Genomic DNA, 26270 nt, shown 5'->3' with positions numbered 1-26270 from the left:
TCAAAGCTTGTTTTACAACGAGATGTAATGCATGTTATATAGTGTGTGTTTATGGAGTCTGCGTGCATGTGTGCATATGAGTGAGATTCCCAGTTGATTTAAATCCATTGTCTTTGGCAAAGCTGTGTGCTGTACACCATTTAGAATTGGCCCTATTGCTGTTGACATGTTCATGCTTTTCTTATTGTTTTCTCAAATTACTGTGTTAACTGGGTTGCAGCTCTTGACCTGTCCTTATTTTTAAGGTTTATATTTCGTTAGTGATATTTTGCTCCTAAACAAGAACATTTTGAAGGTCACCAGGTAGACTAATGTGCAAAGCTTTTCAGGAGAAAAGTTTTGAATACGCCTCTGATTCTCTCATCCCAAAGAACAATTCAAAAGTGAACAGCAAAGTATAAAACCTTGACTTTTTATATTTTATCCCATTTTCACTTGCTTCTATTTAAAACATTTCATAATAGGAAGTCTCCCTTCTGATTTGGGCTGGAGAATCTAAGAAAAATGCTTAGTGTGTGACACTGCTGACCACTCAGACTTGCTGCTTTTTATTATAAGTATTAGCTCGTTTGTATGCATATTTTGAAAACTAAGATTTAATATTTACATGTTATCTGGAATTTGATCTATGACTTGAAAGGCTACTGTAGCCACAGTAAGAATGAAAATAGCCCTGAACTGTTGAAAATTCAACTCGGAGCACTCAAAGTGGTAATGACTGCAATAGTAGTTTTGTCGATATTTATAAATCAATGCAAACCAGAAACTGAATGTTTTAATTTACTACAGTTTCATTGTAACTGATACCCTCAAGTTTAGAGCTTTAAGCTTTGTGAAGTGCAATGTTATTGCAGGGCATGCATCCAATTTTTAAAACATTATATAGATTGGAGACAGATGAGCTTTTCAGAATTATTTTAGGCCTATTTTGATTGAATGCCTGAGATGCATTTTCCAGTGGAAATTAATTGCATTGATATGAAAACAAATGAACACCAACCTCAAAATTAGCTGCAGGTTCATGCTCAAACCAGTACTTGAAGGGAGTGGGCACAGATAGTGACTGGAAATTACAATGACAATAAACATCTTGTTGCAAAAATAAAAGAAACTTTTTTCAATGCCTGCTCTATTTTGTTGTCCCTCTTAGTGTGTATGGATGGATAGGGAGAGAAATGTTCCCATATACCTGTAGTTGCACGTGAGTGAACAATGGCTTTTACTCCCTATAACTTCTTCCCCTTACACACTGCTGGAAAAACTGTGTCAGCATCTAAGTGTCAGTGAAATCTCCAGCAGCCACTACTTCTAGTGCTCTGTCATTGCTGTGAGGCATTGTCATTCAGTAACATACAGTGTTCTAGGAGACTTTCTTAGCAAATAGCAGCCAACATGATTTCTGTCCTTCAGTGAAGGTTACCTTAGCTATGTAAAATATGCTGCACATGAGTTTGGGATTCTTGTTTTCTCAACTGATGCTCTTAATCAGTGGTAACTCACATTCAGATGTAGGCAGAGAAGGTAATGCTAGCTCAGAGCTGATATCTGTTGAAGTACAACTGCAGCAGTTCTCCATGACTTTGTTCTTTCTGCCTTGAGCTTCACCTCTTCCCTGTGCTTCTCATCATTTGTACTAATACAGCTGTCAGTTGGGATTTTTAGCATGTTTAAGAGATGAAGTGTGTGCAAAAGTTCCTCTCAGGAAATGGCATATACTCATTTTGATCTTTATGAAAGTTTGAAAGGAATCAGTGAAGTGGGTTGGAGGTGAGAAGAGGGTCACTGAAGATTTATAGCTATTTGGCAGCTCTAAGATAGTTTTACACCTGGAGGTGACTTGCTAAACAGATAATGGAGAGTACACCCTCATGTATATGCTCCTCTCCCTCCTCCCCCACTGCCACCCAGTGGAACAACCAGCAGCTTTGAGGCACCGAGCACGTTTAGGACGGTGACCATGGTGGGTCATGCACAATTTCTAACTTTAGAGAGATCTTGGCACCACAGCAGTATGTGCTGATGGCAGAAGTTCTAGAGAAGCAGCAAGCATTAACAAACACAATGTAACTCTTTGGTATTCTCCTTAAAGGATGGGATTGAGAGCTGAATTTTGGTCTGCTGCTGATGTCATATTTCATCTGAGATTTTTCCAAGCTTCTAATTTTCTATTTTACTTACTTGCTGTTTGGTTTAAGAAATAATGTTTGTATTTTCTTATGTAATGCCTTTCTTAGAGATTTCTATGGTATATGTTATTTTTGTAGTATTGTTGATGTTGAGGGCAGAATTAAAATCTTGGTAAATAAATCATCTCGTGTATATACCTACTTCTTTTCCTTACTACTGACTGTGGACAAACTCTGTTTTCCATAGTGCTTACAGCACGGTTGTGTCTTATCAGAGTTAGACAGTTTGCCAGCAGCACATGCTCAAGTGTTTTTCTCTCACTTAGATTGTTTTCATTTGTCAATCTCTTTCTTGCAAAATTATGACCAAATGAGTGCTCCATGTCCAACCGTAGCACTACGTCTATGAGTTGGAGACACTGTCTTTGGTTTTATACGAAATCTAGACTGCCAAAAATGAATGAGAAGCTGATTGAGAAAGTATTATTCATTTTCACAGATATGGAGCTGAAGAAATGAAAAAAATAAGATTCATCCTTTTTCCTTTTTTTTTTTTTAATTGAAGGAAGATATTTTGAGGTGCACTGTGTTCTTCTGCTGACTACTGACAGCAACTGTGTTGCTGTGCGGATCTTTTAGGTGCCTGAAGTGAACTGGTCATGATCAGAAAGAAACCAGCCCAGGATTTAAGGACTGTCACTCCAGGAGCAACCTGCTGTTTTAATTTAGAACCATTTTCCCAACCTTTTTGGGCACAACCACCTTCCCACTCTAACTCTTACAACATTGACCTGCTTCTGTAGGGGGGCTGGACTAGATGATCTCTAAAAGTCCCTTCCAACCTGTGATTCTATGACTGGATGTGGGGCACATGAGGGGACATTGAGAAAGAAAAAGTCAAGAGATGTTAAGCTATCCAAAGCATAAGGTCTCCATAACAGTCCTGTCTGCCTGCAGGGATGTGAGATCAGCAAGTACATCTTTCTTAGACAGCAAGGCAGGCAAACCTCTCTAAAACACATGGGCATGAAACTGCTGCTGCAGCATCCATCATTCTGTGGAGGACAGTGAAAACATGTGCTGTCATCTTTGACATTTTAATTGAAAAGAAAGCTTACACAGACTTCAACCTTAAGCAGTGTGTTTATACAAGTGTATACAGAGAAATAATATGTCATTTCAGAGCAGGCTCATTGCTATAGGAGTTGGTTTAGTAACTGAACAATTCAACATTAGCTCACACACCTTGCCTTGTTCCATGCCTCAATAATTTTTAGTAGAAATACTTTGCCTAGAGGCATGCAGTTATTAAAAAAGAGGCTCAGCTTGCTTAAAGTCTGGAATTATTAGCTCATGGTAACAAGCCTGCACTGGAGAAACTGTTGGTTCTTTGTTTTCATGAGTTCACTTTAATTCACCGTCTTATTTTCAGAGACAAACTTCTGCTTTGTTTGGGAAGTTAAAAAAAAAAAAAGGAAAAATATATAACTTCAAAAATATTGTTTTTAAAATTTTTTGTTATAAAGCAGAGTTTACAAAGCTCGTCTATCTTAATATTTCTGTGAAATTGCACTGGTCTTAAAATTAAGGGTACATAGAAAGTGAATTTTGAGCAATTTGTTTTACCATGTTTCTGGTAAAGGGATCTGTTGATAGTACTTATGGAGAGCTCTCCAAATACCCTATCAATCCTTTAGGAGTAAAAGGAGCTTTTTCTCCATCCTTTTGTAACCTACTGTGCTTTTCAGATGCAAAGTTATGATAAAAGCTATTTGCACTGCTGTAACTGGGAATGGAGTCACTTGAGCAAAGGCAGGCTCCAGCACTTTTAGGTAGCACAAACCCAGTGGAAGAGTTACTTGGTATTCAGTTGTCACTTTTGTCTGGATGCTGTAGTTAGGTTTAGTTCCAGCTGCTTAACCTGTTTATATTTTTCCTCAATGAGCCTTACATTTTCAATTTTTCTTGAATTCGTTTCCCAGGCTTGCCAGGAGTCTTAAGCCCGACTCTTAAAAAGAATGGACGTGTTAGAAATTGTTTGCGTAAGCTTTATTGCTGTTTTAAAGTCAGCTGCCATTTGGTACATTTGTATTACTGCTACCTTTTTTCGTAAATGAAAACTGATACACCTTTATTTGTGGTGATGCAAAATCATTTGTTTTCTGTAAGAATTAAGCTTGATCTTGTCTGAGCCGGGAGATCCTAATGACAGTGGAATCAGTTTGACATCGTTGCTTGCTTTTGTGACCAAATCACGTTTATGCTGCAGTTTTTGGATTTTATCCTGCTTTTTTATTTCCATACAAGAATGTGGTTTTGTATGAACTAGTTCTTTTATAATCCCTTGAACCTGCCTTCCTCAGTGTTTCCTTGTTTTAACTATGCCATTATCCTTCACGTATCATTTGTGAGTTCCAGCTGTGTGCATAACACTGTGCAGAACCTAAATTTCTCCAAGGAGGTTATAGTCTAAGAAACCATTCTAGCTTTTCTTATTTTTCTTGTAATGGGTCAGGCAATAAGACCCAGTGAAATATTTAGAGGGAAAGGAAGATTGAAACCAGCAGTTTCTAAGACCTGTAAGAGCCAAAAGGCAAATGTTAATGGGTTCTGTGAGGCTTCCAAGGACCTGCTGGTCCTTGTACTTATGCTGAATTTGCAGAGGTTCCTTAAACATGTGTTCAGGAAATATAGGTGGCATTAGCACAATTGGAGTTTTTAATGGCAAGATTTATCATTGACTAAATCTTTAAATAGTTTGGCCCACTGAATACATTACAGCAATAGGGCTGCTGATTTCTGAGGCTTTTCTCCTACAAGCTTGGGTGAAAAGTACAGAATTCTCAACAAATTTTGGAAGCGCTTTCCCATATATTTCTAACATTTTGCTGTAAATGTATCCATTTCTTGTTTGGAGTTTTAAATTTTTTTTTTTTTCCGTATGACTTAAATCAAGTGAGTAAGAATGGATTTCTGATGGAGTTTTTTTGTTCCAGGGAATACCTTCTCACCTGACATCAAGGGATACTCGATTTGAGAAGTAACATCTCTTTGCCTGCTTTTTTGTGTGTGTATCATTCCATATATGTATGCTGTATCTTGCTCCTTTTGTGCTGCCTGTTTCTGAATTTCTTCTACCTCCCTGCCTAAAAAAGTATGCCTCACTATCTTAATTGTGCTAGCTCTCCTCAAACACTTACATGGGCTTTCCCTTCACTTCTGAATCAAGTGTCTTGTCTTTAGGACTTTTCAAAGCTCAACCTTATCTTATCTGAGTCCTCTAGTTTCTCATTACACTGTCAAGTATCACTTTCACTTTGCCATTGTCTTTACCATCAGTTAGTTTCTCTTTCCCAGACTTAAATCTCTTCTTGTCCAAAGTTGGGAAAATACATTAAGGTAGCACATATATGAAAATGTACATGCTGTTTAAAAATCTCTACAGAAAGCATAGTTTTGTCTGGATGCTCCCCAAATACTCCAAATTATGAGCTACAATTTTCCCTTTCTAGAGTATTGCCCTTCCTGTGTCTCAATCTTAGTTACTCCCTTCCTCTTACAAACTTCCTCGGTCCTGTTATTTCTGAGCATACAAGTTAAATAAAAACCACCAAGAAACAAAAAAGCAACCTGAGGAGTGCCACTAAACTGTCTCCAATTCTTTAGTGTGTTTGTTTGCTTGTATGTTCTATCTCTGTCTTCTACTTTTCATCTGTTTTGTGTCTCTAGATTGTAAACACACTGTGTAAGAATTGTCTCTTATCTGTGTTTGTACAGTGCCAGGCTCAATAGGGTCCCAGTCCCGACTGGGACCTTTGGGCACCACTGCAGTATAAATGTCTGCTACTGATAATAATAATCTACCCACATCATACAGATGTCTGAATTGTCTGAGAAATACAAACAAGGATCTTTACTAGGTTGGCAGGGAGCCATTCATTTTAGGTGCCAGTTTTCTTTTTCCCTGAATATGGATTGGCTCTCTGAAAAACCTGGCTACACAAACTTCCAGCTTCTTGGAAAGTTTGTCTCTGCTGATCCTGTGATTAAAACATCATTAAACATGGAGTATACCAGGTCAGGTGAGGTCTCTGAAACTATGTGAGGTATTCAAAGTACTTGTCTGATGCTTTGTTGTTGCTTTCCTTTGTGTTTGTTTTTTCTTTCCTTCTCTGAATGACAAATGAATTAATTGAAACTGGACAGAACTGCCTTACTTTTTTGAGGGAGGGAGCAGCTCAAATAATGGGCCACAGAAGAAAGCTATGGCTGGATTGATAGATTTAAATAATGCCACCATGGATCAAACAACAGCAGTCCAGCAGTAAGTGAGGCAACCCCTCTAGTCACTAGACTTTTCTCAGGCTAAAACATTCCCTCCACTTCTTTGCCCTCTGACTGAATTTTTCAAATATTAAAGGTCAAGGACAGTGTATGGGTCAGGTACTCTGGTCTCAATAGCTACTGTGGAAGCAATTTGCAGCTGGTCTGTAGAACCACATGTTCCAGTGACCGTGTGGTTCACAGTGAACATTTTAGCAATGAAGATTTTAATTGTGACAATAACCTGTTTCCCATGGGACATCCAGAAGGTGGACCGTAGCCAATTGTGCTCATTCTTAGCATGGTAGGCTGCTTAAGTGCTTCTGCCTGAAAACCACTCAAATTATGTGCACATACACACGTTGAAAAGATCCAGGCTGCTGGTATGCAGTGGTTGCTCCTCTTGATATTGATACTAATGCTATCCTTGCTGCCTTATTCATGCATGTCTCCCTATTATTTCCACTTGTTCTTCTTCATTTTATCCTTGGACTGTAGGCTTTTTGGGGCAGGACATTACCCATAGTTTTTAAACCAAGGCTTCTAGGCATTGACATAATAAATATGTATAGATATGTGTACATACACATAGAAAAATACATACATATAAAACAATGAAAGTCTGGGCAAGTCTGTGTTGCATAACTGGAGCGTGGTGCATAAAACCCTGAGCTAGTGCTGACCCAACATGGCGAATTGCCACTGCATAACCATCTGTGGGCTGCTCCTCTGTGAGCTGGCTGTGTCTGGAGGACACAGAGAGTCAGGGGATGAGTTCCTTTGCTCCAGTGCAACTCTGTATACTTACAGCTTTACTTTTTCCACACTAGAACTAACTAAAGTAGAGCAAACTGTTGTGGTGTAGGTATTCTTACGAACCTTGTATGCACACTACATGCAGGAGGGTAAGAAGCAAGAGGAGTAAGACCCACTGATTCAGAGTACTTTACCATAATAGAAAACATATTGCAGTGATACTTTAAATAGCATCAGTCCTTCTGCACGTAGCCCTGAATGGTCTAAATCAGTATGAACCTAATCTCATGAGACCTCGGCAGTGTCATCTGCAGAAACTGTCCTTGAAGACTACCAAGTTAAGGGAAGCCTAATCTCTTAATAGATTAATGGTAGTGTTTAGTCCTCAGACAATATCGAAAATTGGGTCAAATAGGTGTTGTGGCAAAGCAGGCAGAGTATTTGGTATTAATCAAGAAGGCATATGGTGAAGTATATATCACAGGTATTTGATTACATTGGTGGAGTTATCTTTAATAGTTGGGTAGAGTCACATGGTGGAACATGATCGAGTCACCGTGGCTTAGTAGGGTACCGCCCATCTGTTTAAATGTTAGTAGGGATGACTCATGGTGTTAGCATGGCCGAGCAGAGGGAGGGGAGCCAACATGGTCAGTTGCAGCAGCTTGGCTAACGTGATATTTTACTAAGCCACCGTAAAGCTATCCATGCAGGCCACGTACACGCAAAGAGGTAGTGTACAAATGCTGACTTAGACTCCATCATGTCCAACAGCAGGCTCCTGCTGGAACACAATGAAAATTCTTGAATTTGGGAAAAACCCTACAGATGGACAGTTTTTCCTTGAGGCTGAGCACTTGCCAGTTCTCTATCTTATCTGTCCTTTATTTGTGGGCTGTTTGCCCAAGAGCCCTAGTTATTGAGCTGCGTAGGTGCCAAGGAATTAAAATTCCTCAGTCAGCAGTATTGACTGACAGGCTGCAGGCAGCACGTCCTCAGCATTTACAAAGAGAGGAGCAGAGTCAACGTGTCCAACATTAAAAATAACAATTACAAACTCTCGCTGACTTTCTTTGCTGCAGGATAGAAAGCAACAACAAAAGAGATTGTGTTGTCCTTGGAAGGAGAAGAAATGTCTTAGATAAATTGAGTATCTCAGCCTGTACGCTTCTGTGCCATACATGTTTCCTGAGCACTGCATGAGTGAGTGCTCACGAGCACATGCTAATCAATGACCTGTATTCAATGTAGAAGCAACAGAAGTATTCACAAGTGCTGGCCAATGTCAGCTTCCCCGAGGGGAAGAGGAATCTAGTGTGTATTATGCAGCATTTTTATTGGTGGCAGGAGTGGTGCAGACTTCTCAACCTCGAAGCACAAGGTCTCTCTGACTGCTCTGCACCTCTTTGCAAAAACACACACGGTAACAGCCTAGCAGGAGTTTAGCAAGAAAAAATACTTGAAGTACTGAAGAAAGATTTTTTCTTCTTGCATATATATACTTGCATATACTTAAGTGTAAAGCATATACAGACTTCCAGAGCAAAGCAGCGTTAAAGGTGAAACTGGGGACAGCAAGGAAGCTTTTTTGCTGTTTTAATAAATACGAGTAACTCTCTTTTGTCCAAGACCCATATTCCCAAACTCATTAAAGCAATTTTGGAAATGTTTTTGGCTCTGCAACATGTAAGCAAAACTCAAACCATGAAGCCTCTTGAGAATCCTTTGCACAAATTGCAGAGGTCAGGCCAAAATAAGTTTCTGTCAAACAGCCTAACACCTAAGCTTATTATAAAACTGGTGAATTGTACAAAGGGTCTGTATGTGAGACAGTCTCAGAATGAATAAAGAGAGGGAAGGGCCATTGTCAGGGTACTTGTTTTACTTTGGTACCACTGAAAACTCATGTGATATTTTTATTGAATGAGTTGCTCCTGTTAGCCACCACAGTTCCTGTAGGCTGTGTCTGAGACAGTGGATCTAGAGGGCTCCAGAGCTCTAGCGAGTGGATTGGTGCATGCTTCAGCCTCATCCCAGGACACGTGTCAGAGTGTACCACCACTTTCCCCTTTCCTGCCTGCTCCTCTCTGCTTGCTGTCCTGGTAGGAAACCCAGGATGCTTCTCTGGAAGCACATCCACTTCTGTTCCTCACCTCCCCCTAGTGTGGGAGTCCCAGCCCTTCCATATGGCTGCTGTTGCACAGATTTGAAAGTACAAGATAGAGAAGAAACATTTGAGCTTGTTGTCTGCTGCTCTGATGGGCTGTTGCTGTGATGAGGATAGGCTGGTGGGAAGTGGACTCTGTCTGTTGGGGTCACCATAGCCTTTGGAAACCAAACTGAGATCATTCTCCTTCTCATGTTTGGCCCAGTATCTCTAACTTTTTTCATCTGAAAAGATCATTGACTTTGCTTTTCATGCTATTTTGACCCTGTCCTAATGATTCATCAGTCCTCTTGCGTGCTCAAGTGCTAGTGCAGCTAGCTCGAGTGCAGCTGTGTTTGAAGTGAAGAATTGGATGTGTCAGGGGCTATGTGTTTTAAGTATGTTTTCTGAGCTCATTTTTTTCTGCACTACATCCATTCCAATTACACCACCACCACCACAGGTGCCCAGGCTTAGCCTTGTATTGAGCTGACTGTAGAGTACCCTATGCCGGAAGCTGATTCATGCTCCCTCACAGCACTTCTTGCACCTTCTCACAGGGTTACAACACGTATTTGGGAAGCACTGTCTTGAGTTTCTTTGGAGGAGTATGAAGATGTAAAGTACATCATATTTCTCCAACAGTAGATAACTGCAAAGGCAAAGGAAGAACTTCTTGTCTGTATCTGAGATATATTAGTTGTTGTTTTGTTTTGTGGGGTTTTTTTTCCCCTTCTGAATAAGTACTGTGTGTGTCTGGGAGGATTTTTAAAGCATCCTTCAAAACACAGGCTTTTTCTCTCTGTGGAGAGCTAAACAAAAGGATGGGTTCAGTCATGTGCAGCTGCTAAAGAAAGGGCAGCTGAGGGCAGAAGGGTGAGAGGAGGAGGGGTATCTGAGTACAAGGGATTGAGAAGGCAAGGACTTTATGTGGAATTTGTTGGGAGAGAAATGTTTTGGGGGGGAAATGGTCTGGAAGAGAGGAGGGCTGAAGGACTAGAAGTCCAAGGATGGGAAATCCTGGGAATTTTAAGGTAGAGAGATTAGGTGGTTTGAGCCCTGGGCAGAAGAGAATAAGACTTGTAGGACAGAAGAAGCTGGTGTTGCCATGAGGCAGACACCTCCATTTTGGGACCCTGGATGTGGTGTCCTCCATACAGGATTTCTGTGAATCCCATTGCTGACAGCCTTTGGCCCTTTTGCTTGTTGTTAGATAAGTGGAAATGACAGCTAAAGTATAGAGGAGATGTGCAGGTATTCATGATTGCCAGTGTCATTTACAATTGGAGGAACAAGTAGTAAAGCCTCATCATCTGGTGTGACACAGTTCAGACCAAGTGGGAGAAGCGACTGTCCTCCCCCTCACAGCTCTGAGGTTATGACTCTGCTTTCCTGACCAGCCCAGCCTGATTTTGAGGCTTTCATGGCCAGCTGTGGATTTCTCACTGAATCAAAGGATTCTTCTGTTAAGGATGAAAATCAGCCCTGATGTTTAGAGGCTCAAGACACCTTTAGACTCTTTCCATGCTCCTCCCTCCAGAGGCTCTTCAAACTCCCAGACTATGCCCCCTTCACTCTGGTTCTTCTTATATCTTTAGGGGTAACTCACCTGGCTAATAAACAGTGTAAAGCATGTGCTGTACTGCAGAGGATCCTGCTTTGTGAGAATTGAATGTACCAGCTTGTACTAGCAATATTTCTTGAGGCACTCTATGTAAAACCTTTCTTATTTTCATGCTTTTTGAAAAGGTAACAAGTTGTATTTCCTCCAAACTTCAAGCAACTTATACTTTCTTCATCATTTAAAAAAAAAAAAAAGCTGATTAGTTTAACTGACTCCCAAGATGACATTCTTAAAGGCTATTTTCAGAGTAGTCACAGCTTTGTTTAATCCATTAATTTTATGATTCTGCTTCTTTTGAGTGGGCCAGCTTTCTCATGTGCACTCTTTCCCTGTGCTGTACTTAAAAAAATCCTTCTAAATCTTTTGAACTCCTCTTGCCAGAGTAGCTCACTCTGGTTTTTTGTAGTCTGTAATTTTTACCTTTATAAGCTACTTAATCTGAATGTAATTTTGCTGATTTTCTTTTTTGTTTGTTTGGGTTTTTTTCCCCCGTTTTCTGTGACCTGGTGATGTGCTACCTGTTGAAATCAGGAACCTTGCTTTGGAACAAAGGCTTGGTGGAGTTTCTCAGGAGAGAATATACAAAGGGAGATGAAATACTTGCTTTAGAGTAGATTATTTAGAGGTGGTAAAATTTCAGAATTAATTTCAGAGTGTTTAAATTTCAGTCATAGTCTGCAAAACTACTATCCAGATATTTTTGTTCCCAAGGGCTGAATTTACAGCAATGCATTGATGTGGCATGCCAGGACATTTTCTTGCTTTGTAGAAATCTTTTGCTGGCCTCTGTAAGATGCAGAAGTGCATAGACTGAGACTGTCTGTTAATGTTTACATTCATGTTCTGTCAGAGGAACTATACTAATGCTTTAACCAATACATAGTAGCGGGAAGGTCATTCATCTGTTCCTTGAAAACTTTCTGCTGATTTATGCAAGAGAGGACAAATGCTGGATTGGCTTATCTGTGCCTCCTTGTCTAGAGTTGCCCATGCCCTGCAATGGCTGGCACGGGAAGGCTTGTTTTGGTCTACATAGCCCATGACAGCTTTCATTCGTTTTCTCCTAGGCCTGTCCCAGGTTCTCTGTCTTCACTACTGCACCTACATAACCGACAAAGACAACCTATGCCTGCCTCTATGCCTGGCACCCTGCCCAACCCTACTATGCCTGGATCTTCTGCTGTGCTCATGCCTGTAAGTTTTTTGGTTTGGGGGTTTTTAAAGGGGAGCGAGGTTGGGTTTTTTTACTTTAATCAGCCTATGCAGAGGTGAAAGTCTTCTGGATTTTCTATTTATGGTGCAGATAATGGCAGGTTAATTCGTGTGAAAGTGATTAGAAATGGTTTACACGAGGTTAACAACTTTTGTTTTTTGCACTTGGTCACATAGGTGAGATCAGTGTATCTGTGTTGGAACAAAGACTTCAGACTTTGTCTCAAGTCAAACAAAACTGGAGAAGTTTTGTATTGGTAAAATACATAAGTTATGCCAATGAACTCTATATAATCCTCTTATTTGTGGGAGATAACCAGCTAACAAGGAAGAAATGCAACTTTTCCAGCCTGGTAACTTGCACTTAATTAGGATCTGGTCATGATCACTGCTCATCTTCCATTCATTTCTACAGAGACAGGAATATTTTCCATCTTCTAAGAGACAAAGGGGTACTTTGCAATTGTGACTTCAAGTTCTTAACAATGTTTTCAATATAAGACATTTGGGCAGATTAGGCGTGAAGATGAGTAAAGATGATGAGGAAAAGAGGGGATTGTGAAAACAGAAGTTTCTGTTCTGTCCCACAATGTTCAGTTTGGAAGACAACCTGAAAGTGATCGACCGTGGGAAGGGGGTCTGAACACTGCTTGTTCTGGCTTTGCTGGAGCAAGACGGACATTCCACAGGGTTACAAAGATTCAGATTTGGCTGCTATTTGAGCAGTCCTTAAGAAGTCATTAATTACTAACTTGTCAATAAAGCTTTCCTGAAATATCAACCAGGAAGTTCAACAAAAAAAAAGTATGAAACATGTCACTGTGGGCTTTTTTTTTTCCTAGCACAATTCCTGAGGAATCTGAAATGGAGAAAACGTCCTGGCTTCAATGTAAGCCCAGGGCATTTGGGTTCCTGCCAGGGAGCCCTTTGGGCAGTTCTGTTTGCAAACAAGCAGGCTGAGCATGGAGGTGAACATGGAGACCCTGTCAGCACTGACTTATCTGGCTGCAGCCCCCTCCCCACAGCCCTCCTGAAAAGGCTGCAGGGAGATGGCAGTGGGAGATCCTCCTGCCCCATGGAGAGGGTGAGGGGCCCTAGCAGTGGCAGCTTCTCCTCACCAGCAAGCAGTGGGTTACTGTCCTCTCCTCAAAGCCCAGCACCCATTCAGTCTGGCATCATGGAGGATGGGAGTCAATACCACACCACAGGGCACAAAAAATAGCTCCCCAGCTCAGAAGAGCTCAGGAAGATCCAAAATCTTTTTTTCCTATGACCCAAAGGTTCAAGGACTAGCCCAAAGTAAGGCAGAATTCTCAGCTCTGATTGAAAGCAGCACCACAACCCTTATCAGCCCTACTAATGAAAAGTAGTGTAACAGGGCTTGCCTCTTTCTGGAGACAACATTCCAGGAAATTATTTTATCCAGGCCTTACTACCATTAGGTTTTATTCAGAATTGTATCCCTCCCTCCCAGCCTAGTGAGATGTTTGCTTTAATAGCCAGCCTCTAAATAGTCAGGAGTTCTTTGTTTCTTGCTATCTCAGCTGTTCATGAAAGCTTCCCTTACAAGACATATGGAAAACTCTTCTCAGCTGAGCAGTCTGAGTTAAGAAAAAAGAGCTGCCTTGTTTTCCATATACTTGAGATTGCAGATTTTTATTTATGTTTTTAACAACCTAAGTTGCACTGCACTGACAGGAGAAGCCACAACTTTATACAGCAATGCTTTTAAAACCACTTAACTCCAAGTGTTGTTATACTGAAAGGGAAAAAATTGTTACCAAAAAAAAAGCAAACCTGGGTGGCTGCTACTTTTGTTTAGTAAAATCTTCTTTTTTATAATTGGCTGTGAGTTTTCAGGGCTGATTCTGATGAAACACATGCCTGCGTGCATACACACGTGCAACTCACAACACAGATTGTTATTTTTCCAGCCATGACTTGAAGAGATAAAGCTGAGTCCATTTAAATAGAAATCAAACATAAATTCTTGCAAATGTTTCTAAACATTTTTAATTTTTTTTTCTCCTTTTTCTTTTAAAAGATGGAGCGACAAATGTCAATGAACTCCAACATCATGGGAATGCAGGGGCCGAACATCAATAATCCGTGTGCTTCACCTCAAGTCCCTCCAATGCATTCAGAAGCCAAAATGGTAAAAAGAGGAAAAGTCTTTTAAAATACTTTTTTTCCTTATACTGCTCTTGCATACTGGTTACCCAGACAGTGGGGGATGTAGCCAGACACTGCTTACTTCATTCTTAGTCATAGGTTGTATTTCTTTTTCATACACTGCAGTAAATTGCCTTTATGTCTGTGAATTTTCAAGACAGTCCTAGTCCTAGCTGAACACCCAGTGAGAGGAAACGGAAGTGAAGGGTGGACTATCTGATCCAAACTACGTTAAGTACAAGTTTTGGGGAAGAGTAGTAGAATTCAAGCAACGGTCTGGCTGGTTCTCTGATGGTGTCTGTGCTACACAACTTGGCTTAAAGAAATGTTAGCTAATAAAGAAATAATTAAAATGTGTCTGATGTGAAGGGAGTATACATAGTCTTTAGTTGTTTTCGAATAGGTGCATGGTGTGGCAGGGTAATGGCAGCCTTAGAAAAGCAGACCAAACGATGTAAAACTGGGTTATTTTCTTTTGCTCAAGTGCAACAGAGGTGCTGCTGTCAAAAAAGAAGAGTCAGAATTTGAACAAAAATATTTTGTTTATACGAGTCAAATAGTGTTTTTTAAAGCTATTATACATCTTACAAGGTCAAGGCTTCTCAGGCAAATGTACTGGTATAGAATTAATGTAGCTAATCTAAATTACATGTGGGCATTTGTAACTTTTCACAGCTTTATATGTACTCTGATGGAGGTATTTGGCACTGATGTCCCTGGAACCAAAATGTACAAACACTTATGCATTTTAGTTTCAGAACTGCCATTTGATGGCTAGTGGAAATATGAGGACAAAAGTTTGCAGTTTAACTCTGTATGGTTTTTACATCCTCTCAAGATATCTCATCATAGTGGAAAACAGGAGTAACTTCATTGAACTTCTTTCAGTGGCATTTCGCCAAGGTAAAATTGTCTGAAGTGAGAGAATGAAATCAAGCCGACAAAGATTAAGCAACCACATGTTTTTATATATTTCTACCTTGCATGACTGGTACGGCTTTTAAAGTTGTTGTCATCTATCCGTAGGCAAAGAAAAATATCTTCTTGTCTATAGGTATGGTACATGTTCCAGGTTAAGAGCAACAATACATATGAGCTTATTTTGTCTCTGTTTTCTTAGATTAGATAGGTCATGCCTTTGCCTCACTGTTGGTCTGGGTTAGCTGTTAACCCAACCTCTGTTAACACCCCATCTAAAACCACACTCTGTAAACATGCAGCCAGTTGGCCAGAAGAAGAGCGATAGCCAAAAACGCTGGCTCCCCCAGCCAAGGAAAACTTGTGGTCAAGAGTTCTCTCTCTGTTGTACCACACAGTGACGGTGACATGCCAAATGGCAACAGCATCTGCAGCTGAGCTTGTTAAAAACTTTTTGGAATAGGCAAGTGTTTTTTCAACACAAGCATAGCTGAGCCAAGCTAAATACTCCTTGGCTGAATAAATCTAAAACTGGCATCTGTTTTGGGGACTAAAGGTTCTGTAGCTTACTCTCCCCCTGCACCCCTTGCCTTTTTTTTTTTTTCTTTTTTTTTACTGGAAGTGCGAGGCTGCTTAAGAACAAGATTAAATTATTGGTATATATGGTGAGAATTTGATGCTTTAGTAGCTGGAACTGTGCATTAGTACAAATTACTTCTTAATATGGATAAGCAGGTTTTGTCCCTAAACTTAATGCACGGTTCTTTGAGACAGAAATTGCTAGTTCCAAAGCACAGTAGAGTGAGCAAGCAGCACCTTTGCTTCTCAGGGGCTTTCTGCCACTCTTTTGACGGTGGAAAAAATCTACATACATTAAGTCTTAAGAGTAAGAGAAATAACCTCAGGGCCTTTCTTCATTTAAAATACTTCTCTTTTTTTAAAATATTCTGGATTCTAGTTCTGTGCCTCATTTCTTTTTGATCACATGTGTAACGTAAAAAACCTCTTCATTTAGCCACTGCTTTGAGGAACATGAATCTAATAACAATACTTTGTATGAACACAAAGTGGAAAAATGTAGGAAATATTCAGAGCAAAATTATTTCTTACATGTAAATTCATGAATTTTAAATGTGAATCATCTGTATTACAGGCATGTTTGTTCTTATTATTAACTATTTCACTTTGTGCTCAAAGCATGAGACTTATATACTCTGCTGACTTTTTTAAAAAGTCAAACCTGAAGGTGCTTAGTACCCTTCTGGATTGCAGAAGGGTACTTAGGAAGGAATTTCCTTAGGAAGGTATTTTAAATTTCCCTAGATTCTGTTAATGCTGTTACTGCTGGCGCATCCAGCACAGCCTGTGTGCTCTTAGGTTGGCCTTACATTGCAAAGAATACATGCTGAACACTAGGCAGAGTCATCTAAACTGCTTGCAGCTAATGACTAGAGTAACAGGAGAAATTTGGGCAACTTTGGACCTGATTAATCAGCCGTCCAAATCCATGGCAGATGGATCAACATTTTCTTTGTTGCCTACATGAGAGGATGCAGGACAGTCTCCTCTAGATGTGAGATCCAGGTGTGAGATCAAATCCTTTCTGTCCTCATGAAGGTATGTACCTGAGCAATGCAAGTGTGATTTGGTATCACAGAATCATAGAATGGTAGGGGTTGGAAGGGAGCTTTAGAGATCATCTAGTCTAACACCCCTGCAGAAGCAGATTCACGTATGGAGTAGTTTTAACACTGTTTGCTAACTCATGTGATTTAATTTGCTTCTGGAAAATGAATGTGAATAAATAGTATCAGTATGAATGCTGTGTGATGCCAGGTTTTCTAGAGAAAGCAGTTAGATGGCAAAAGATTCACACTCTTGATTGGTTCATAATCGGTTTGTGTCAGGAAATGGAAGTCAGGCGGATAAATACATACATTGTCTGATATCTAAGGACATCTACAGATACTCATAGAATACGTGTTGCATTAGTGTTATGTTTCTATAACAAACTATTTATCTATATCTATTTAATCAGCTTGTATGGCCTGGTATTTGTAGAAGGCCACACAAAGGTATTTGTTTCCTGGTTTAATTTTTTCAGGAGAACATTCCTTCAAATATTAAGGTATTACAGATGACGTCCGAGAACTGATTTAATTTATCACAACAATCTGAGTTTCCCTCACAGTGTGCCTCTCAATTAGGTTATCACCTAATGCTTTAAAACTGTCCTAGTAAATGAATGAGTGAACATCTAGATCAATACTACTTTCTTCTTAGATTCAGAGCTGAGTGGATAAAACCTCTATGCTGCCCACCAAAAACACACATTGATTTTGTATGAAAATATATTGCAGTGGAAAGTGGAGGAAGCATACAGGTCTAAGTGTACATGGTAAAAATTTGCAGAATAGTACGTGTAGCATATTAACATGTAGTTCAGTAGGCTGAGAATATTATGAACTTGGGATTTTTGGTGGTACCTTTGCCTTAATGTACTGCTTACGTAGAGTTTGGGTTTGCAGTTTCAGAACATTCAAGGTTTTGTAACTTGGAAGTGCAATCCTGCGTGGATTACCGGAGTGAAGGATAAATAGTGTGTACTAAAGCACTGGAAGGCTGCGTGACAGAAGGTCTTTTTTGTGGAGCTGATGACTCTCTATCTGAATTGCAGGGCATTGATCTTTACCTGTAGAGATTTATGAGCTCTGAAAGGTGGTATAAAAAGCAATCTGACAATGAAAATAATTGAACTTAAAAATACAGTTTTCAATTTGACCTGCTAGTTTTTTCCTTTACCTTCCCCATCTGCCCCATACTGGATATGTAGTTGTATAAAATTTGAACAGAATGCAATATGTGGGGCTTGGCAGTGCCTGCCTTCCTAACAGAATCTGTATGGTTCTTTAAAAAAATAGAAAGAAATTATATATCATAAGTGTGTAGGGTTGTGGGCTATTGTTTTTGCCTTGCACTAGATTGAACAAATAATAAAACAAATTTGAAAGCCTCTATGAAATGGAAGAGTGAAAACATACAGAAAACAGAAGTAATAAACCAGTAATGAGTATGTTCCTAATTATAATAGTAAAATATCCATATTAACTGAACCTCATAATTTGCCTAAGAATGCTGGACAGCTTTGGGGAGTGGGGAGAAGGAGAAGTGGAAAAAATTGTGGTTAGCCACTTGTCGTCACCATTAATTTTTGTCTGCCTTAATGAGAGTTAAAGGTTCACATCCTACTGGTGGCTGTGAAAATCCTGGTCCAAGTATCACTCAGCTATCCATCCCCATCCCAACAGAAAGGCAGGGCTGAGTGAGTTTCATATGCTAGTCAGACAGCCACTGCTTGCTTTCTCCAGAAACACAACATGTCAGCCACATGGGAAAAAGTCACAAAGGTGACTGGCCTGCCTCAGGTGCAGATTGGGGTCTACTTTTGGATGGATTCTTCTGCTTCTTCTTGTTTTACATATAATGTGCATTTCTACTTGTGAGCTGTGATGGTACAACTGAGGCAAAGGGAGAAGCTGCTGGAGTAAGCTCTTACCCTCAGCCGGAGCTTGGTACTTGTCTCAGTCATTGCAGCAACCATTGGATAGGGAAACAACAGTGCTGTCCTCACAGCACTGGCAGCTTGGGACAGCTGGTGGCATTGGGAAGAATGTTGCAGAGTATCAGCTCTGGGCCCAGCTCTGTGAGGTTTCCATACTGATTTCAAGCATGAGGCTGGCATAGGCAGTCCAGGCAGGATCAGAGTCCTTGAAGCTCTAGATTTAGCTACTTAACATTTCATGTCTGAAGATAGTTTGTTAAATATAATAAATAGTGTGAAGTCCTTGTTTTCCTATTAAGCTGGCAGGGAAAGAAGTCACTTTAGTAGAGCAGCACGCATTGCTTCAGGGTCAGAAGGCTTTTCTTTGCACAGATTCTGGACTACTGAGCAGGAAGAAAAATGTCACATCTCTGCAGAGCTTTCAACAGCAATTGCTCATCTTGTCCTTCACAGTAAAGTAATGAAAGCAGCATAAGAAAAAAAAAAAAAAAACACAATAAACTAAAACCACACATGTACAAAGCAAAGCCTTCCATATGAAGAAAAAAAAGAAAATCATTTTGACAAAGCTTCCTGTGCCAGTAACTGAGAAACTTTTTCAAGGAAGGGACTGCTAAAGAGTTAAAAACATGATGTTTCTGCAACTGTTCACAAAACTCACTGTTCTGAAATTGTATCTCCCGTTACATTTGCGCTTATGTTTTAAAGTCCCAAAAGCCAACCTTTCAGTGTGGCCCTGAGCTACGCCTTAAAATCCTCACTGAGCAGCAGCTTTGCCTGCAGACCGTATGCCTTGCTGTGCGTTAACGTATTATTGTGATGAGTGAAACTAATAATATTTTGTTTTGTTTACTGAAACAACACCTTGTACCCAGCATGCCTAAATGCTGGATTATGAACTAGACTGGGTAGGAACTAATTCTTCTTGAACTGTCAGTGGCTCAGTAAGTGCAATAGAGACATGAGCCGGCTCAGTAACTCATAGCTGCTGCAAATACGTGTCAAGTATTTGATCTTGCTTCTCCTGAGTGCATACAAATTGCGTTGCTTGTTGCAGACACAAGTTGTAACAATTCCTTGCATTTTTCTTTCTTTGTGTCACTTTATCTTGCAGTGATCTTATCAGCACTATTTCCTTAGAAGAACTTGGCTTTTTATTATTTTGTTTGCCTTGATTCAGCTGGGTGTTAAAATGACCTCGCTTTCTCCCCCACCCACCAGCCCTTACCCTTTCTCTTTCCCTCTGTTTCTCCACCACCCTCTCTTTTCTCAGAGGATTTACCGTCTTTGTAGATTTGTTTCCCTTTCTCCTTTTCCCTCCAGTGTCCACCCTGATTTTGTAACCATAGCAATAGTTGAAATACTATCCTAATGTTTGCTTGCTGTAACTGTCATCTAGCCCAACACATGAACTTCTGGCTTTTGCGTGTTATAAGGTTTTGAAACTTAAGTCAGATGCATCTGTGTATGTGAAGGCGACTTGTTTGATGCCAAACTGTCCGTTTCAGAAAAGGTTTTGTTTGTGTAAAGTTGTGTGTTAGTGACTGCTGGTGCAAGTAAAAGCAAGTCCTTATGGTAGCGAACCCAGGGAAAAAGGAAATTACAGAAATAAAACCAAGCTTGTGTTACAGGGAAGTTCTGCTTCACATAGATATATTTTGAGTCTTTTACTTGGAATATGTACAGCTTTCACTTTCCAAGATTTTTGCAAGAGGCATGAATAATGGAAGTTGTTTTGCACTTCTGGTCATTGCATGTTAAGCCTGCGGTTTGCTTGGGATGTACGAGTGCATCTCATGACAAGCAATGGGCTTTGGGGTGGAGGGGATGTTGTTATACGCTGTACCAGCTTTGTATTTTAACCACTGGGAACATGAGAGCTGGAAGCAAAATTCTAATGGCAATAAATCTCTTGTTTGTAGATAGGCTTAAAAAACATTTTCTAAAAAACTATACAGTAGCTAATGAAGCAGTTTATTAATTATGATACCATTCCTGTGAGATAAATAATTTTAGACTGTTGAACTGAGAGAGAGAAGTGAAGTGACTCACTACAGGCCACACAGTTTGTCAGTGGAAGAGCTGAAACAGCACAGAAGAATTTCTGACTGCCACTTCCAGAAAACACAACTTCTGTCTGAATAGACTTTATGTATGTGTTGTTTTTTTCAAGGTTTTTTTCCCTATTAATTAGTAATATTGGTTTTATCAATATAATTGTGGAAATACAGTGTTTTTTCAGAAGAAGAATGTGGAGACTCTGAAATCCTCAAGCTTATGGGGGTGTAGGCTCAAAATTAGCATTCAAATCCAAATGAAGGTGATGGTTTATATTTGGGTTTAAAGCCCCTGAAATTTCCTGAACTTTACTGATGAGATTTTGGCCCAAAATGACAAAAATTAACTGATCTTCTAAGACTTCTGTCATCTGAGATGATGGAAGCCTTGTGAGATCAGCTTCCCTGGCATTGTGGCTTTCACAGAAATCTCAGGAGAGCACTTACTTTCACATAATGTCAACCATATCCAAACTGGGACTAACAAATACCCCTGTAGAGCTCCTTCTAAGGTCACTGGTGTATTTGAAATACTGCTACGAGCTGTGTTCAGTCTGAGGAAATGCTCACAGCATTTGTCGTTTCTTCTGTCAGATCTAGCCACTCACACTTTTCAGTGGTGGGAGGGATATGTCGTCCAGATGTTCATTAGTGTAACTTCTCTTATTTATGTCAGATAATTATGAAGGAGTAAAAAAACTGGGACAGGCTGGGTCTCCCACCCTGGAAACACTTATGCAGCTTTGCTCCACTTGCTTGCTTTTTTTTTTTCCCCTAGCAATTTGCTGGCCAGTAATGTTTAACTGAGATTTTAGTGTATGAAATGCTGTGAATAATCTTCCCAAATGTGTTCTACAATCCGACTGCATGGAGTGTAGTATAGTTGGTCATGTTCTATGCACTCTGTATCCTCCTTATACTACAATTACTGTGTAGCCCACCTTACCAGACACCACAGAGGACTTGAGCAGACTTTATTCATAGCTTGTTGCTCTTCTGAGGACTGCAATTTCTCTGGCAGTGTGAGCACCTCACTGCTATACTGCTTTAGATATTTTACCCTGTTTTAAGCGACTTATGTTACAAAGACAGCAAAATACTTGATATGACTGGAAAAAAATTCCTATTAGTATTATAGAGGCAAAGGGAACATCGTGTTTGACCAACTAAAGATTAAAGACTGTCAGTCTTTTAGGAATAGAATTTATTTCACGGAAAGTCTCCCTCTTCTTGTCGTGATGTACCACCTTTTACTCCTTCTATTTTATATGTTAAATTCACACTGAAACCAATGCATTACCTTATTGAAAAATGTTCTAAAATATTAGTTTAAGATAGTATCAAATTCTTCATTTAGTAAAAATATCAGTGTGTAAGTAATGTAGGATTGTTACTCTTGTTATATGACATTTTCATTCATTCATTTTCATTCAAAGCTTGGACTTCAAATTATATGGTGAAAAAAAAACTTTTGTAAAATAGAAAAAAAAACAGCCAAAATTCCTATAGCATTGTTTTTCAGTCTGCTGGAAATAATTTAAAACAAAATAGCCATCTTTTCACTGCAGTTCTCCTCTCCATTTTAGTTTTCCAAAACAAGTGTTCAGAAAGGAAAAAAAGTCCCATAAGCAGCTTAAAATAGAATTTCACACTCCCCTAGCTTTAAAAATCATAGGCAACATTTTTGGTATAGTCAAAGATCACTTTTAAAATTTAGCCCCAATCCTCTGCTGCTGGAAACCTGTATAAATTCCTTGACTTCAAAGGAACTGTGTGGGCTTTGAATCAACTGAGGACCTAGTTCTGAATTTCAAAATTTTCCTTTATGCAAGCTTTGGCCCTTCCACAGTTTGATACTGCCAAATAAGCATTTTCTTGGCTTTGGCTTTTAGTTTTAATATTTTTCTTTTATTTAGAATACAGTACATATTTACTTCTTTTTCTCACATTGGTGTTTTGCCAGCTCTTCCAGCATCTTATATGAACTTTTTCTGACTTTATTTTTCAACTATGCTTCCTATAGCTGTTCATTACATAACATTTAAAGACAACTTGTTTTCTCTAAGCCCCCAAATAATATAAGATTTTCAGAATTGATTCCTGATACCAAGCAATCACTGGGAGTTTTTTCACTCTCCTTTATCAGTCAGTGACCGGTATAGGTACCTGTCCCTAATGGTTCATAATGAAAAATTGCCTGATATTTCTTTGAAATATGGTAGATGGATGAATATATGAACATATGAATATATGATGGATGATTCGTGTTGTTATATTTAGGCCACATTATTCTGGAATGTTTAAATTAGACTAAAAGCCAGCCACCTCTGAGTATATATGTGCAAACATAGAGTACATTTTTAGTTTCCCATTTGGAAATACATATAAAGTCCAGGGCTGTTTTCAAGTGGCAAGAAATATTGTTATATTTTTATTATGGTATTTCAGTTCACACTCATACGAATATGAAAAGTTTAGTAATGGCATATCCTCAATACTGCCCTCAAATGCCAAGGTTACACATGAAGTCCAGTGGGATCTAGCAAATGTTGAAACTTTTATTAAAGCCCAAAGCCCAAAATAGATTTTATTAGACCTGTACAAATTATTTTAAATTATGTAAATATTTTTAATATGTCTGGCTTCTGACAGAACACCACTATACACCAAAGTATGATATTTGCCTTACTGTGCCAACTTTTTTCTTTTTTTTTTCCTTCCCAAAATACCTAGCATCATTACTGGGTTTGACTAGAGTCTGCTTTATGTGCTACTTGTGATTCAGGAGAAATGTATATTAAGAGGATGAACTGTGTTCTCCAACTATTAACAGAGGCTCTTTAGCATGAGGTTAAGCTTGAACTTTGTTTTGGCTGCCAAAGTAGAAGCCAGGAGATACGCAGCATAGGGTGAGTGAAGTCCTGATCTGCTTTGCGTCCGATGGACGTGTACAGCTACTCTGAAGGCTGATATTGATGTGTAATGTGTGTGTCAGAGAGAAAACTATGTATTTGGATTTTTGCAACAGATTTTGCTCTAACTTCATCTTCTAGGAATCCTCTCAAATTAAAAAATCCTGCCAAAACATTAGTATCTGGATGTGTACAAAATCTGGACTCAGACTACTTCATTTAAACAAGAGGCAGTATTAGGTAATAGCAACAGCTAACAATTTGAAGAGCTCCAGCTTTGTTGGTCAGATGTCTGCAGGTGTGCCTGCTGGTGTACATTTACATGTACATGATCTTTCTTCCTTTCTGTGGTTTTGGTGGGTTTTTTTCCTTCTTCTTTCCATGCACTTTTACTGTGCAAGCGTAATCTTATTATGCCTATTTGGCTAACTTTGTCCATCTATTTATTTGTACATTGCCTTATCACCTTTCTTGAAATATTGCAGAATGTTGAAGAATAATAAATAACTGAAAATCCGTGCATGTTATCCAAAAAACACTAACATTTATGATGACTATCATTTGCACAAAGAATGAGAAATTTGTTCTGCTACATCCAGTTGCAGAGAGTTGCCAGTCTTCTAAATGATGTTAATGGTGGATGAGTTTGATTGGAAACTTGATCCAAACAGTGTTTGAATTAGTTGCATAAAGAGTTCCCAGAGGTAATCTAGGGTTTATGTGAAAACTGGTATATAACTGCATCCCTGTTGAGAATTAAAATAGGAATGAATTGCCATTGGTGAAGTTAGTGGTTACTGGGATTGTCTAAAGATACCCAAATCCTTAATTTAAGAAAACAAAGGAGCCCAACCCTATTTTAAAGATTTTAGAAAGCGAAATTTCTCTTTCTACTACATTTACAATTCAAAATGTATTTATGCTAGTCTTACCGCCCACAAAAATCTCAATAACATAGCTGTGACTTGTAGTACCCATCCCAGTATTTTCCTCCTAGAGGAGGAGCTACGCTTGCACTAGAGCTCCTAACCACCATAACCAGGGCAATTGCCAGATGGGCAAAGTAGCCTTGAAGTTCCTCAGTTTACTAGTTTCCATCTCTGGTTTGCCCTCTCCATAGTGAAAACAACAGAGACCATAAACATGCATTTCTCTGGAGAATGCAAAATATTTCTGCAGAGATTTTTAAGGTCTCAAGCAAAAGGTAAGCTCTCTTGAGTTACATGTGTGAAAGGGATGATAAGCAACCAGTATTAAATCCTGGATGTTTTTAAGTGGTTTCCACAGATTGAACCGAGGACTGCATTTTCTGAAGTGTCTGTCTTTCAGAAACACACTGCCAGCCTCCTGGCTGTTACAGGACAGGGGAAATCATGATGTACACATGGTTGAGAAATGGCGTTTTCCTGAAGTTGTGGGCTGCCTGCAGGCCCATCTCTATTTTTTATTTCTCAGTCGGATCCTGGGCTGCCATGTCCAATGAGAGGAGAGAGGGTCTGCGGTCCTGGTGCTCCTGAAGTGAAGAGTGTATGTGCTACCTCTGTGGGGTGTAAAGCAGATCCCCTTCCCTCACAGTGTTTGTAAAACACCATGAGAGCCTGGTTCTCACTGATAGATATCTCCTGCCCCTTCCTGAGCCTTGGTGGAGAGTACACAGATGCTGGTGTTGGGCTTTGCTTTCTGTGGGAGCATGTGCAGGAAAGCCAGCAGTGCATCTGTGTCTATGGATGCTCCTCTCCTTCAAGGGAGAAAATCACCCAAGACATACCCCCAAGCCCGTGTCCTCTTTGTTTACATACCCAGTAGGTAATGTTAGCAGGGTGTCAATGGATACTATACCTGTCGTCTTGAATCTCCATGTAGCATTTGATGTATCTCCCATAATAAATTATGTACTTCAAGGAGCAATAACAATAGCTGAGATTCTTGAGACCAGAAGAGTCACATTACCAGAAGTACCAAAAAGGCTGATTAAAATTAAATTGTAGCAGACAATAGTTGTGTTACAAAGGAAAGCTCAATTACAGCCAAGTCACTTTCTTTGCTAACCTCTGACTTATTTATTTCTCCTGCATGCTGCAGTCTGCATACTCTTTCTGGTTGTAATGAGCATTAATTGATTAGCTGGATCTATGAAGAGCTTGAGCACTCGTAAGTACTATCCCAGTGGGTACACAACTAAATAGTTTATGAGGTAATTAGTATTTTAATGCCTTTTCTAATGAGCCTTTTCAGTAATGAAATCTCATGAGAACATTATTGGTTCATATATATTTCTTCAGACACAACAGAAGGTAAGCTAATGCTATTAAGAGATTTTAAAGCTAGTTTATAAAATGTTTTTTAGCAACTTATTTTTGAATATTTGCCTTGGTTCATTTTGCTTTATTAGAAAAAGAAATCCATCTTAATTTTTCCCACCACTCTGCCTCTTGCACTCCTTTCTTCTGACAGAATTCTTA

General features: G+C 39.4%; 1 protein-coding gene across 2 annotated transcripts in view; it reads left to right on the top strand.

The window, feature by feature from the left end:
• The window catches only part of CREB5 (cAMP responsive element binding protein 5), a 261919-nt gene that overhangs the window by 173895 nt on the left and 61754 nt on the right, over window positions 1–26270 (top strand). For both annotated transcript variants that reach the window (XM_061996946.1, XM_061996948.1), the window contains 2 exons: window positions 12043–12169; window positions 14232–14342. In XM_061996946.1, coding sequence (XP_061852930.1) covers window positions 12043–12169; window positions 14232–14342 — 238 coding nt within the window. The remainder of the gene's footprint in view (window positions 1–12042; window positions 12170–14231; window positions 14343–26270) is intronic.

The sequence above is a fragment of the Colius striatus genome, chromosome 5, assembly GCF_028858725.1.
Source record: "Colius striatus isolate bColStr4 chromosome 5, bColStr4.1.hap1, whole genome shotgun sequence".
NCBI classification, from domain to species: domain Eukaryota; kingdom Metazoa; phylum Chordata; class Aves; order Coliiformes; family Coliidae; genus Colius; species Colius striatus.
The sequence above is the reverse complement of the archived record's forward strand: the minus strand, read 5'-3'. Positions and strand labels throughout refer to the sequence as shown.